The sequence below is a fragment of the Prionailurus viverrinus genome, chromosome B1 (genome assembly GCF_022837055.1).
Source record: "Prionailurus viverrinus isolate Anna chromosome B1, UM_Priviv_1.0, whole genome shotgun sequence".
Classification (NCBI taxonomy): Eukaryota; Metazoa; Chordata; class Mammalia; order Carnivora; family Felidae; genus Prionailurus; species Prionailurus viverrinus.
The window spans coordinates 161,660,549-161,675,621 of NC_062564.1; the positions used below are offsets into that span (position 1 = coordinate 161,660,549).

A 15,073-nucleotide genomic window follows, 5' to 3' on the forward strand; every position below is an offset into this window, starting at 1 on the left:
GTCCCAGGCAGACGTGAGAAACGAGAGAGCGTCGTCACCAGCAAACTTGAAAACCCTGATCCCATCCTCTTGGAGCCTCTTGGTTTGCCATATTCCTCTGGCTCCCACTCAAATCCTTGCCAGAAGGGAACGGACCTGCACCGCTTTCTTTCCCTGTTCCTCCCAGAGGCCCGAGGGCGGGCAGAGCGAAAATGCGCACTGTCCTGAGTCAGAACTCTGGCCGGGGGCGGGTCCCGCTGCGGCTGGGGGCGTCGGGGGCGGGCAGCGGGTGGCCAGTGACGCGACGGAGGCCGGGGGCGGCGGGCTGCGAGGTGACGCGCGTGGGGACCGCGCTGGCCCAGCCCACGTGTCCGCGAGATTTAAAAGTTGGCGGCGCGCGGGGAGGTCAGCTTGGCGGCGGAGCCCCGCGAGCAGCGCGCCCGGGACGCAGAGGCACTGCCAGGGCCCCGCGTGGAGTGCTGACCCGCGCAGCTCAGGCTTCGAGCTCCGAGCCGCCAAGCGCCGAGATGCCGCGAGCAGCGAACCGCCGCCCCCGGCCGCCCGCCGGACAGGTGGCCGCCGCGTCCCGGCCCCTGCTGCTGCTGCTGCTCGCCTGTTGCGCGGGCACCTGCCTTGGTAAGCGCGCCCCGCGCCTTCCGGGCTCCCCGCGCCCGCCGCTTCCCGCGCCTTTCCCCTGACCACTCGCCGCGCTCTCTTCCCTCCCTTTCTCGCCTCCACTGTTGGCTGCTGGGACTCTCTTTCCCCTCGTGCGGTGGGGCTCCCTCGCTTCTCGCCTTTGACGACCGGCGCGCGTCTCGCCACCGGGCAGCCAGGGCGCGGGTGCCTGTGGCCCGGCTGGAGCGCGGTCCCCGCTCGTCCGAAATCCCCAGACCCCGGGCAGCCTGCAGTTGGCGGAAATCTGTAGGGCCCCCTAGCCCTGCGGATGTCCGTGGCCGGTGAAAACGTAAATAAATTAACACAGTGAAAAATGAAAATGCGTTCCCTTTCATTACAATAACTAGAGGGATTGATGGCTGAAGCAAAAGTAGAGTGTGATACTTGACCTTCTGATGCCGGGTAAACTTGGAGCGTGCTCATCATCTTTGGTGAGTGAGCTACTGTTGTGTTCAGATAATCCTGAGCAGTGAAACAGGCCCCCTTCTAGCCGTTTAGAAGGGAAAATTAGTGGGGTTTTGTGCCTTCTAGGTTTTGACGCACCAGATCAGGAAAAAGCATAGTGAAAAAAAGTGGCTTAGAAAAAAGAAGTGGGAAAAGCGAAAGCAAAGGCAGGGAGGGATGTCTGAAGCTCGGAAGACAAGGTAGGGCTGAGCCCAGCGTGTTCGAAAGGGGAGATCACTTCCCTATCTCCTAAAAGTTACTGTTTCCAAGTACGTTGATAGATCATCCTTTATCTCCCAGCTCCCAGAGTCCCCTCCAGGGCTAGTAAGTATCCTGCAAAACCATGAATTTTCTAACTCTGCAGAAGGTTCTTTTAGCTTCCCTCCGCTCTCCTGTCAGTGAGGTGAAGGTGGGCAGACCATCTCATCATTGTTCATAATATTGGGGACTTGAAACCATAACTGCAGGGACCTTTCAGAGTATACAGAACAGCCCTCAATTAGAGGTGGAGAAACTGAAGCTATTCTTGCTTTCCAATGTATTTATTTTTATTGCTGACCTTTCATTGTTTTGTTTTTTTTTCCTTTCCTGGGGGCATTGAAGAAGGGGGTAGGGGAGGGGGTTCTCCTGCTTGAAAAACGAGGGCATTTGGCTATGAAATCTAAGCAGTCAGAGGCTAGACCTGAACTTTTTCCATCATCACATAGCCAGCAATGATACAGCATAATTCATGCAAAGTACTGTTAATATTTTTTATTTTTAGAATTAGTAGTAGAATTAGTGGTAGAATTTGGATGGCAATCTTTATCTACTTTATTAGGGAAGCAGATAATTATAGTTTTAAAAGTGTCTTTTTCTCTGTAAAGCAAATGTACTTGCCATGCATGTTGCATGTTATGTGCCTACAGTGATCTTTGCATCAGTTGGAGATAACTGCTTTTTGGGGAGGCAGGGAGCTTTCAGGCTGCTGGTGATTAAGCAGAAACTGTGGAAGGCTGCTTTCTAAAAAAGACAAGTCTTGGGTTTTATTTCCACAAAGAGTGTATCTGCTGGCTGGTCAATCATCCCAAAAATATCCCCAGTATTTCTCAATAGGGACAAGATGCCTTTTTCACTGTACAGAGACCCCCTACACTACCATTTTGTATCTCTTTTCCCCTTTAACCTGCTCTTGATATTTCAAAATGTGATGGAGGGGGGAGAGGGTAAACATAGTGTGATCTTCCCTAGTCCCGAGACCCTAAAAATGGCACAGGAGGGGAAGCGTGACGTACATAACCAAAACCGAGAGATAATCTACCAAGATTAATCATTATGCAGAAAACAAGATGATGTATCTAAAAACAACAAAACAGGGGTGCCTGGGTGGCGCAGTCGGGTAAGCGTCCGACTTCAACCAGGTCACGATCTCGCGGTCTGTGAGTTCGAGCCCCGCGTCGGGCTCTGGGCTGATGGCTCAGAGCCTGGAGCCTGTTTCCGATTCTGTGTCTCCCTCTCTCTCTGCCTCTCCCCCGTTCATGCTCTGTCTCTCTCTGTCCCTCTCTGTCCCAAAAATAAATAAACGTTGAAAAAAAATTTTTTTAAAAAATAAAAACAACAAAACAGATGTCACAAAGCCAGAGGAAAATAAAATAGTGCCAATAAGTGGAGCATCCTTGGCAAAATGAGTTAGCAGAGCATGCAACAGTACTGAGAATATAAAGAGCTAGCCACAGATTTGGTGGATGGAAACAGTTCGCTATCCAGAGAACATTATTAAAATCAGGAAGATTTCCTAAAAGGGGGCACAGTTTGGATAACTGCATCAAACCTCGATTCGGCCTGTGACTATAAGTGATCAAAGTGCCTGAGACTAAAGAAAAAAGTGGGGGCACCTGGGTGGCTCAGTTAAGCGTTTAACTCTTCCTTTCCACTCAGGTCATGATCTCGCGTTTCGTGAGTTCCAGCCCCGCATCGGGCTCCAAGCTGACAGTGTGGAGCCTGCTTGGGATTCTCTCTCTACTTCTCTCTCTGCCCCTCCCCTGCTAGCTCTCTGTCTCTCTCAAAAATGAATAAATAAACTTACCAAAAAAAAAAAAAAGATGTGTTTTTTCCTACTCAGATCCCTACTTATTGAATAATCCTTAAAATTAAGTCAGCAGTAATAATTTCTCACTTCAAAACCCTACGCTAGTTAAGTGCTAGCAGTGAGAAAAGAAAATTAGCACCACTTTTATAATAGAGTCTATTTTTCAGAGAAAGACAAATACTGTATGATCTCACATAGATGTGGAATCTAAAATACAAAACCAAAAAACGCCAACAAAACAAAATCAAACCAAGCATGTGGATACTGAGACCAGATTGGTGGTTCACAGAGATGGGAGGTGGAGATGTGTGAAATGGGTAAAGGGGGTTGAAAGGTACAAACTTCCACTTATAAAATAAGTCATGGGGATGTAATGTACAGCATGGTGACTGTATGGCATATTTGAAAGTTGCTAAGAGACTAAGTCTTAAAAGTTCTCATCACAAGAAAACAAAATTCTGCAAGTATATATAGTGATGGATGTTAACTGGACTTACTGTAGTGATCATCTGACAATATATACAAATTTAGGATCATCATGTTGTACACCTGAAACTAATATGATGTTGTATGTCAGTTATACTCCAATAAAAAGGTCTGTTTTTCTTTCTCTTACAGATGCTGTATTTTACAGATGCAAAAGTTGTCTATACATACTATTTGCATTAGTTAGATTGTATAAGACTAAAGGTTTCACTCTACTAGTAGTACTTTAGTATAAATATCTCAAGGGGTGCGTGAGTGGCTCAGTCAGTTAAGCATCCGACTCTTGATTTCAGCTCACGTTATGATCTCAGGATTCATGGGATCAAGCCCCCTATTGGGCTGTGCACAGAGAGCACAGAGCCTACTTGGGATTCTTTCCCTCTGTCTCTGCCTCTCCCCTGCTTGCACTGTCTCTCAAAATAAACAAACTTTAAAAAAGTATGAATATCTCAAAACTGATTGACTGAAAACAGTGCAGTTTTCATGATATAGAAGATAATGGCACTCTTAGTATATTTGAGAAAGTATCTAGTACTGCTATTTGACAATATAAAGCCCACATCTAGGGTATCTTGGGGAGAAAAAAAATCACTCAACTTGGGTTAGCAAACACACAAAGGGAAGAAAAATAATTCTCCCTTATGTTTGGGTTTGGTAATAGGGTATTAGTGGATTTCTATAAGTTAAAAACACTTTAAAATTTTGGCTTCTCTAGCCTTTTTACCCTGAGACTGTATTTACATGTTTTGTGTAAGAGCCACAAAGTACCCCTTTTTGATTATGTGAGTGCTTGGGACAAAGTTAGATATAATGACAATTCCTGTGGGACCCATGCAAGCTTGGGGGCACAGAAGTAGGCAAGCTCTCGGTTGCTGGTAAGGCAGCATGGACGTGGGAGTTTCCACTTCTGTCAGAGGTTGGGAGACAGACAGGCGTGGAAAGAATATAAAATTGTATTCTTTAAACAGGAACACCCTGTCAAACAGAAAGGAACAGTGGTATAATGAGTGGAGAAATCAGACGTACCTGCAGGTGATGGCTGAATCTAAAGAGTGAAAATCTCTGTGTTCTTCTCTCGCATCAAATCCATCCTGCTCTCTCCTTCCATTCCTCTTCCTTTTACCTTCCTCTTATTCAGTCTTGGTAACGGTACATAAGCCGCACATCCCAGTTGCAAGGAAAGGGCTGATGGCCTTTTAGATGGTTTTCATGAGAATATCCATATCTCCCTTTTGGAAATTTTCAGACTTGTTAAAGAGAATCTTAGACCTAAAATGTTTGTTTGAGCTGCTTATTTCTGTTGAATAAAGAGGCATCTTATGTTTCTTTCTACAATGCAATGCTCTATCCCCCTTGGATATTCGGTGTTGTCCGTGGACTAGCAGCATCATTGTCACCAGGGAGCTTGCTATAAATGCAGACTCTTGGGCCTGTCCTTGACTGACTGAATTAGAATCTCATTTAGTAAGATCTCCAGGTGTTGTGTACGAAAAGTAGAGAAGCACAGCTTTCTCCCTTCCTGAAAACAGAATCAGCTCAGAGTAATATACACCAGACAACAGAAACTTTGAGATATACATGTGTGCTAGGGTGAGAGCTATACAGTTGAGAAGCATGTAAGACCATTTGCCCACCTTGAACAGTTGTTCTATGAAAGGGGATTCAATGAGGTTCTGAGATAAATCAACCATTATGGGCCACATGACCTCTGTAAGTTATTTCTAATGCTTGGTAGCACAGAAAACGTAGCTAAATTTGTACTATTATTTACATTCTAATAAACAGTTAATATTATTAGAATTTAAATAATAGTATAAATTTGTATGAACTCAAGGGAAGACTTAACTTCCTGCTATCTTTTTAAAAAATTATTTTCTTTCAGCTTATTTTTTTAAGTATTTAATTTTGTTATATTTGAGATCTTAGAAGAATTTAGTCTTTTACTAACAGGATGTATTGTTGATTTTGTTAAACAGAAATGTATACATTTAAGAAAATGAGTAGTAATTACATTTAATATTAATAGATATTATCTCAGGGGGTGCCTGGGTGGCTCAGTCGGTTGAGCATCCGACTTCAGGTCATGATCTCATGGTGCATGAGTTCAACCCCTGCGTTGGGCTCTGTGCTGACAGCTCAGAGCCTGGAACCTGCTTCAGATTCTGTGTCTCCCTCTCTCTCTGCACCTCCCGTGCTCGTGCTGTCTCTGTCTCTCATTAAAATTTTTTTTTGAATAATAAATATTATCTCAGTGTTTTTAAAAAATTTTTTTTTTCAATGTTTATTTATTTTTGGGACAGAGAGAGACAGAGCATGAACGGGGGAGGGGCAGAGAGAGAGGGAGACACAGAATCGGAAACAGGCTCCAGGCTCTGAGCCATCAGCCCAGAGCCCGACGCGGGGCTCGAACTCACGGACCGCAAGATCGTGACCTGGCTGAGGTCGGATGCTTAACCGACTGCGCCACCCAGGCGCCCTTATCTCAGTGTTTTTACAGAGATAATTTACATAGCATGAATTAGATAATTGAATCTATGAAGAAAATATTACCTTAGAGGGTGGAAGCTAATTAACATTTTACTTCAGTAATAATTAAGGGCCTAACAAGTAATTCTTTTTTTTTTAATATGAAATTTATTGTCAAATTGGTTTCCATACAACACCCACTGCTCATCCCAAAAGGTGCCCTCCTCAATACCCATCTCCCACCCTCCCCTCCCTCCCACCCCCCATCAACCCTCAGTTTGTTCTCATTTTTTTTAAACATTTTTATTTATTTTTGAGAGACATAGAGCGCGAGCAGGGTAGGGGCAAAGAGAGAGGGAGACACAGAATCTGAAGCAGGCTCCAGGGTCTGAACTGTCAGCACAGAGCCCGATGCGGGGCTCGAACCCATGAACTGCAAGATCATAACCTGAGCTGAAGCTGGACACTTCACCAACTGAGCCACCCAGGCGCCCCTGTTCTCAGTTTTTAAGAGTCTCTTATGCTTTGGCTCTCTTCTTCTCTAACCTCTTTATTTTTTTTTTTTCCTTCCCCTCCCCCATGGACTTCTGTTAAGTTTCTCAGGATCCACATAAGAGTGAAAACATATGGTATCTGTCTTTCTCTGTATGACTTATTTCACTTAGCATCACACTCTCCAGTTCCATTCACGTTGCTACAAAAGACCACATTTCATTCTTTCTCATTGCCACGTAGTATTCACAATTTCTTTATCCATTTGTCAGTTGATGGACATTTAGGCTCTTTCCATAATTTGGCTATTGTTGAAAGTGCTGCTATAAGCATTGGGGTACATGTGCCCCTCTGCATCAGCACTCCTGTATCCCTTGGGTAAATTCCTAGCAGTGCTATTGCTGGGTCACAGGGTAGATCTATTTTTAATTTTTTGAGGAACCTCCACACTGTTTTCCAGAGCAGCTGCACCAGTTTGCATTCCCACAAGTAGTTCTTTTTTAAAAGACCTTCACTGAAATATACTTTATATACCATAAAATGTATGTTTTAAGTGTGCAACTCAGTGGGTTTTAAGTAGATTTCAAGACCTATGCTGCTGTCCCAACAATACGGTTTTCCATGACCCCTCCCAAAAATCTGTTATGTCTTTGCAGTCAATCTCTGTTCTTACCCCTAGCCCCAGGCAGCCACTAATCTTTCTATGATTACAGCTTTGCCTTTTCTGGACATTCTATATAAATGGAATCATATATTTGGTCTTTTGCCTCTGGCTTATTTGATTTAGTGTAATATGTCTGAGATTCATCTTTGATGCAGCATGTATCAGTAGTTCATTTCTTTTTATTGCCAAATAGTATTCCATTGTGTGCTCGTACCACATTTTGCTTATCTATTCTCAGAGAATGGGCATTTGGATTGTTTCCACTTGGGGGCTATTATGATAATGCTGCTATGCACATTCATGTACATGTTTTGGTGTAAACATATAAGGAATTCATTCTTAAGAGTAATGTCTTTGAAATGCTGTTTAATAATTATGTACCCTCATACTAAGTCAAATGCTGAAATATCTAGTTGAAATAGGAGGGTAATGATGTATGGCAAAATGAAAAATATCATCCAAAAATGAGTTATATATACATGTTTAATTTTAGAAGAAATATAATAAAAATAACATGCAAGTATAACTTTAATTTCAGGTGCTCCAATATTATCTCAAGGACTACGGCCTGAACAAGAACTACAGCTGTGGAATGAGGTAAAGAATTGTCCTTATACAAATTAGTGGAAACTTTTTAAAAAAAAATTTTTTTTTTCAACGTTTATTTATTTTTGGGACAGAGAGAGACAGAGCATGAACGGGGGAGGGGCAGAGAGAGAGGGAGACACAGAATCGGAAACAGGCTCCAGGCTCTGAGCCATCAGCCCAGAGCCTGACGCGGGGCTCGAACTCACGGACCGCGAGATCGTGACCTGGCTGAAGTCGGACGCTCAACCGACTGCGCCACCCAGGCGCCCCAAATTAGTGGAAACTTTAACCCTCTTTGAAAATATCAAATGAAATAATATAATTGAGTTTTGGGACAACTATGATTTTATTAACATTCTGATATCATAATATTCAGAATTCTTTTGAAGTGAAAAAAGGAAAGATTAAAAAAAATAAAACAATTACAGTAAATGACAAAGCAAGATGGCAAAATGAGCCCTAATAATAGAGTAATTACAATAATGTGAATATACTAGAATATGCCACTTAAAGACAGAAATTCTCAGATTGAATTTTTTTTTAAAGATCCAGCAATATGCTGTCTATAAAAGTCTCACTTAAGATGAAAAATGAAAGAAGACTAAGCAACAAGTATGGAAAAGGACATACCAAAGAGCCCCGAACACCACGTGGCATAGTTTTATTTTATATATTTTTTACTTCTTTGTCTCCCATATATGGTAACATACAAACATGCAGTCTGATTAAGTGGTCTCATGTTACAGGGTCGTGAGGGATGTTATCACATACATACCTGTATAGCCAGGTTGCCTTGAAGTTTTTTTTTTTTCTTTCCTTAGGGAGGGGACCCTACCATATTCCCCCCTTTGATGCTTGGACCCCTCTATTTAGGGTCAAAGAGCATCATCTTGGTTTAGAGGTTTATATAGGCCATCCTCCCACATATCTCGTATAGTCCACCTGGGTCCTGCTATTTGATAGCTGCGTTGACATTGTCCCAGGTCTCTCAGAGATGAGAGAAGTTAGACAAGGGGTGAGGATCTGGCTCAAGGTGAGATGAAAGGTGAAACCCCCAACATTGGGTTTTCCAGACAGTTGAGTTATAAAATCTTTGGCTTAGGCATGTTAAGTTTTTAACAGAGACGACGATGAACTTTTTCCCCAGTAGACAAGACAGTTTTTCCCAATAAATGCACTTTTGAAGAACCAAACCCCGGTAGTAGGACTGAGGCACTTTGTTTTACTATAAGGTTTGTGGAGATCTAATTTTCTAGTCTCTTCTGGCCATTGTTTTCCCATGTTAGTACCAACGAAGTATCCTATCCACAAAAGGAAGGTGAGTGTTCATAGAAACCTCTCATCACATTTCCAGCCGGCCAGGGCGGCCTTGGCCAATCCTGTGGCAAAGAGTAGAGCACGAATCACAATAATAGTGAGAAACTAGTTGTGACAGTGCATCACAGTAAGGAAACATATAGAAAATAAAGACAGTCTTTTGTTCCACTGGACCGTCGATTCTTCCAGCTTCTGCCATGTGTAGATTAGTCAGCTTCCGGAGTGACTAAAGCAGGGCTGCAGTCTCCCAGAGCCTCTGGAGTTGCAGATTGCTTCTTCCATATGGTCAGCTTGCATGGCATTGATGGATCAGGAATGCACTCCCACTTTCGAGATTCTGGCTTCACTCTGCTGTAGTGAATCCAGGGACCCACTTTGGCTACCTTTACTGCAGCAGGGGTGGACAAAGTGACAGTGAACGGGTCCCTCCAGAGGGTTTTTAGGGGTTGGACATTTTACTCCTTTATCCATATTGCATCTCCTGGCTTAAAGGGGTGAGCGTCTGTGGTCAGATTCATAGGTAATTGCTCCCTGACCCAGTGGTGTAAGGTAGTTAGCGTAGAGCCAAGGGCCTGCATCTGTTGTCTTAGGGTTAGATTGTCTGTCTCATTTAGATCCCCCCTTATGCACTGGATAATGGGAAGAGGACACCCATAAAGGATTTTATAAAGGGAGAACCCCATCTGCTTCTTCAGCCTCCCACTTGCAGCTGCCTCCCTGAAGGTCCCTATCTCTCCCTGTCTAATGTTAACCCTTTCCCTATTTATTTCTCCCCTGGAGCAGGGCCTGTAACTGCTTTTAGGGAACAACATTGATGACCACTCTGGCTTCTTCAAGCTGATAAGGACAGTGTGGGGGTACAGCAGTTAGAGTCTACCCAAGGGTCGGTCGAGTGGCCCACAGTATGGTTTTACAGGAAGGCTGGCAGGCATGAGGCGGCATAAACATTAGCAGATACAAAGAGAAAAACACAAAGTAAAGATTATACTGACCAACAAGATGCCATCTGAAGATAATGTCTACAGTTTCCAAACCTGTCAAATAATCTAGGAGAGACTCTGACTTTGTAAACAACGTATGTCAGGGGATCTCTCATAACCCAGGTGATGGAGAAGCAGGAGCAGTAAGTAATCAATGGTGGCTCTCTTTCCAAGAGTTTGGCCCTAACTTAATTAAAAGCACTTTTTTTTTTTAAATCATCTAATGCTTGTGAGGTATTATTTAGAGTTTTGCTGAGTATAAGCAGACAGTTTGTTTTATTTTGAGGTGTAAAATTTTTCTAAGAGTCAGGAGTTTCTCATAGAGAAAGAGTCAAGGCAGCCGTTTACCATTATTAATCTGCAATTTTTTAGGTAAGCCAGATCTGGGTATTATTTCATAAAGCAGAATTTTTATTACTTTTTGTGCCTTCTCTGTCTTGTACGGGAAGGCCTTTACCCAGTTGGTAAAAGTGTTAACCCATACCAACAAATGTTGGAATTTCTTTGACCTTGGCATGAGTGAAACCTAATTGTCAGTCTTTTCTGGATAGCCTCCAGTTCATTGATTGCCTGAGAATGAAAGTTTGTGGTTGAAAAGATTGTTTCTAAGACATACTTCACAGGCTGATACTACTTGCAGAATGGTCCTTGACAAATTTTTTTTCCAGTAAACATCCTTTGGGCCATTTGGTAAGTTTGGTCCCTCCCTAAATGAAAGGCATGATGCTGTGTTTTAATGACCTTTCAGCTCTGTGTGCTTGATAATAGTAATTTCCCTGCTCTATTTGTAACCATCCCAAGGGCTGGAGACAGTGTCTAAGAGTAAGACCCCAGTTATTTGTTTGTTTGTTTGTTTGTTTGTTTGTTTTGAGGGGTGGGGGGAGAGTAAATGGGATTGAGTCTCCTTTAATAATTGATATAGTGGGCAAACTGTTTTCCTGAACCCTGATATCTATACGCTACAATATCCAGTAATTTTCAAAAACTCACATAATTGTTTATCTGCCCTAGATAGTACCACCATAGTCTCTAATTTAGTTATAATGTCCCTTTCTAGCAAGGGAGTAAGGCTTTCTGGTATTATCAGGAAAGAATGAGAAAAAAATTAGGTTTTCCCACATATATCCCAGGGGCTGAGAGAAAAATTTAGTTAGTTTTCTGGAGATGCCTCTAATTGTCATGCTGCATTTGGATAGTTGGCCTGGAGTGGAAAGGAGGACAGAAAAGATAGCTCTGGTGTTAAGAAGGAAATCAACCAGTTTTCCTTCTATATTCAGAGTTACCCGAGGTTCTGGGTTTCTGATAGACAGTTGGTTTAGGGGAGCCACCATGAAGAGCCCCAGGACCTGGTTAGTCCCTTCCAGGGACACTGTTTATCTGAGCCCTCACAGATAGAGGTCCCCGAGGGCATTCAGATCTCCAGTGATTGTTTCCATACAAGGGGCATGGCTTATGGGGTTTTCATTTTGGTTGTCCCCTCTGAGGATGGTCTCATTTTAGTGCTCTGAACGGCCATATAAATGGCTCTTGGTGCCAGGACCTCGGGAAGTCCAGTCTGACATAATACGTAAGGCCACAACTAAGGCCTCAGATTTCTTTTTTAAGCCTGCTTTTCTGTTTTGTTTGTAATATACCCAACTGGCAACTAGTAAGAGCTCCTCCAGGGTCCCTTCAAGGCTAACAGCCAATTTTCACATTTTTTTTTAATATCTAGGGCTGATTGAGTGACAGATTTGTCCTTTAAAATCATCTCAGCCTTAGGGGTGTCAGGGAGATAGCCATATATTTAATGAGAGCCCCCCTCAACATCTCCAGGAAGGCCATTGGGCTTTCATTTTGTGTTTGTAAAATAGTGGCTAAGTTAGCATAGTTTAAGGGCTAAATCTTAGATTTCCTTACATTTTTTTAAAAAACATCTGTCTCATTAAGAGTCTGATTTAACAAGAGCATTATATCTTTCTAGGTCAACTCAAAAACATGTGTAATATTCTGCAAAGCCTTTATATACTTATCCGATCAGAAAATTTATCTACATCTCTTTTTATCTGTCTTACACTTTGTAAAAGTTTTTTCCTTCTGGTATTCTAGCTTCTTGTAAGGGAAACATGCCTGATACATTACAGGGAGGGCCTGGATAAGGTGGGTAGCAGGGAGCAGAATTGTTTTTTGGTGTTTTTTTTTTTTTTTAATATATAGATTGAGGACCCTAGGAGGAGGAGGTTGAGGTAGGAGACTTCCCTTCCTCCTTCTTTAGGTCTGTTTTGGATACAGGTAAAGGGCCCTTAATTGTTTCCTCTCCTGATTGCTGGACTTTAGAAAGGGCTGCCATTAAATTAAGATCCGCCTTACATTGTTTACATATATCTTGATTTTTTTCTTAAGGCCCAAAAACAATGAACATGGGGGAATTCGCCCCATTTCCCTTCACATTTGCAAAACAAGTCCACTTGTAGGGTAGTGTTGTCACTGATACTTCCCTCTGGAGGCCAGGTTCCCTCTTCCAGTTTGCACTGGGGCCAAGCCTTTGGGCAAAAGAAAATGAATCATAATGCATTCCAAAGGAGTAATGGCCTTGGTAGGGGAATTACCCATCTATAGGAAAAAGGAAGAAAGTTGTCCCTTATCTCAATTTCCTATAGCTAACCAGGAGAAACCTCATTTCCTGGCTCTGCATTTTGGCTGGCTATGCGACTGACAGCCAAAAGCCCTGTCAGTCTAGCTGAGGTGCTGGGAGTAGTCATTTTTACCCAGGCTTGACTCTACCCCTGAGAGCGGACCTGGTCTTTACTTTTTTTTTTTCTTACCCCTCCATTTCCCATCTGTAGGACCTTGGGGGTATGGACGGTGACCAAGCAAAACTTTACTGGTTGTCATAGGATGCACTAATTTTGTTGTGGCCCAACAGTAACTTACATATTGATCATTGGCCATTGAGGGAGGGGTTAAAGGGCCAAGGTCAAGGTCAATTCCCCTGCCTTTTTCATCAATGCCCACATAAATATGTTTCAGCCATGTGGATATCCATTTTTGGCAAACAGTGGGCTAAGTTTAGTAAAATGGCTCTCATGTATCTTAGTAAAAGCCCTTCAAATATCATCCATGCTTCATATGGCGTAGGCTTCCATTCCTCTGCTAAACAGGAACAACACAAATGGGGAGGATTTGGAGACTGACACCAAGAGTATTGCCATCATTTTCCCAGCCTTTGGATCAAAGGAGGAGGAATTTTAATCTTAACCCTGGGTGCTTTTAAAATCCATTTATTTTAACCTTAGTCTGTCCTGACCATATGTAAAATTTCTTTTTAAAGATTTTCCTTCGCAAACCTTCTATAACTTTTCTTTGCATTTAGATTTTGTCCCAAGCCATTTCTCTCCAAATAACCAGGCTCATTTAGGACAAACTTACGTTCTTTTACCTTCAACAAAAATATATTTCCATTTCTTATATCTTTCTTTCATATCTTTTACTTTTCTGCATACAGAGTTGCTTTTCATATTGTTATTAGTTTTAACTACATTTAGCAGAATTTTAACTCTTAGAAACCTTAGTCTCTAGTGAAAACTAAGTAGTAACCAATTGTGGACTCTATGTTACATCAGAACTTTTTAAATGGCAAATTTATGAATCCATTAAGCACAAAACATGTTTTTCTACAGTTCCAAATATCCTTCGCTTTTTTTTGCAACAAGTCAAAAGCACAGACCTGCATCTAGTAATTAGTGCTTTGGCTTCTTATCTCGTTATATATCCAATGAATTCAATCTCAATTTATCATGCAAGCAAAACTTTAACATTCTAGATTACCAAAGACTTTGAAAGCTATCTTAACAATTACCCATGAAAACTTTGAGACTGACAAAATTAACCATCACTTTAAGTCATCCTTTTGTTAACAAATTGGAACAGAGATAACATGAGCATATTTGATCTGCAGCAAATCTAGGTAGAATAAAAGTTTGTTTTTTAATGTTGATAAACATTGTCTATCTCAAACCAACAAACGTAAATTAGCTTAAACACTGAATATGTTTCATTTGGGTCCATGTAAGACAATTTATTCCCCAGTGTTAACTTTTACCTGGACCTGTGGTGGGGAAATCTGACATCAGTGGTCTTCACTCCTCGACCTCAAGGGTGGGAGGAGGAGCTGATGGTGAGCCATTGAGGAGCCAGTGATGCAGGCCACCCCCCAGGTGGTGCAGAAAAGGAGGGGGAAAGGGAAGGCTGAAGAGGAGAGGTGCCAGCAGAAGGCAGAGAAAGAGATTTCCCAATTCTAAGTCTTGTCAGCTCAGACAGAGGAGCAGTCTCCAGGTTTCTTTTGTTTTGTTTTCCCCCAGTGGAATTAGTCAATGTCAGTACGGAGAAGGCAAGGGATTTCCCCAAAACAAAGGAGTTTTGGCAGCTGCCTGGGAATATTCCTTAAAGTCTCCATTCTGAGGTAGACTAACCAGAGACTGTTGGCTCTAATTATCATAGTCATTGACCCAGGAAACGAAGGAGACACAAGTCCCCATACATAGTCACATGGTGACTCCAACCTGCCGCCCAGCGCCCAACGCCTTAGAGTTGCAGCTTCATTCCTCTTCCCTTGCGGAACTACTAGGGCAACTCTGGGAGGTGATCAGGCTCCCCTTCTGCCTCTTAGGGGCAGGTCTGCCAAAATGAACCCCAGGTTCTTACCAGTCTGACGGGCGCTCCCCGAGCTGGTTCCTGGGCCTCACAGGTTCCGTTGGTACACATGGGGTCCTTGCCCTGGCACACCAGGAGGGCTAATCTCCTTCCAATCAAGCTGTCCACTGGCGTCAGGAGAGGCTGCTTCTCCCGGTGCCTCCAGGTTCACATCCCCGGTGGCAAAGGAGGTGGAAATGCACTATCTCTGAATCCCGGATGCAAGCCCCCAAGTAATGTAGC

At 42.9% G+C, this 15,073-nt stretch overlaps 1 protein-coding gene across 1 annotated transcript in view; it reads left to right on the top strand.

Moving 5' to 3' along the window:
* Nucleotides 1-301: 301 nt before the first annotated feature.
* The window catches only part of NMU (neuromedin U), a 36,800-nt gene continuing 22,028 nt past the window's right edge, over nucleotides 302-15,073 (top strand). The window contains exons 1-2 of the mRNA XM_047854926.1: nucleotides 302-615; nucleotides 7,813-7,871. Of these exons, the coding sequence (XP_047710882.1) occupies nucleotides 507-615; nucleotides 7,813-7,871 (168 nt within the window). The 5' untranslated portion in view covers nucleotides 302-506. The remainder of the gene's footprint in view (nucleotides 616-7,812; nucleotides 7,872-15,073) is intronic.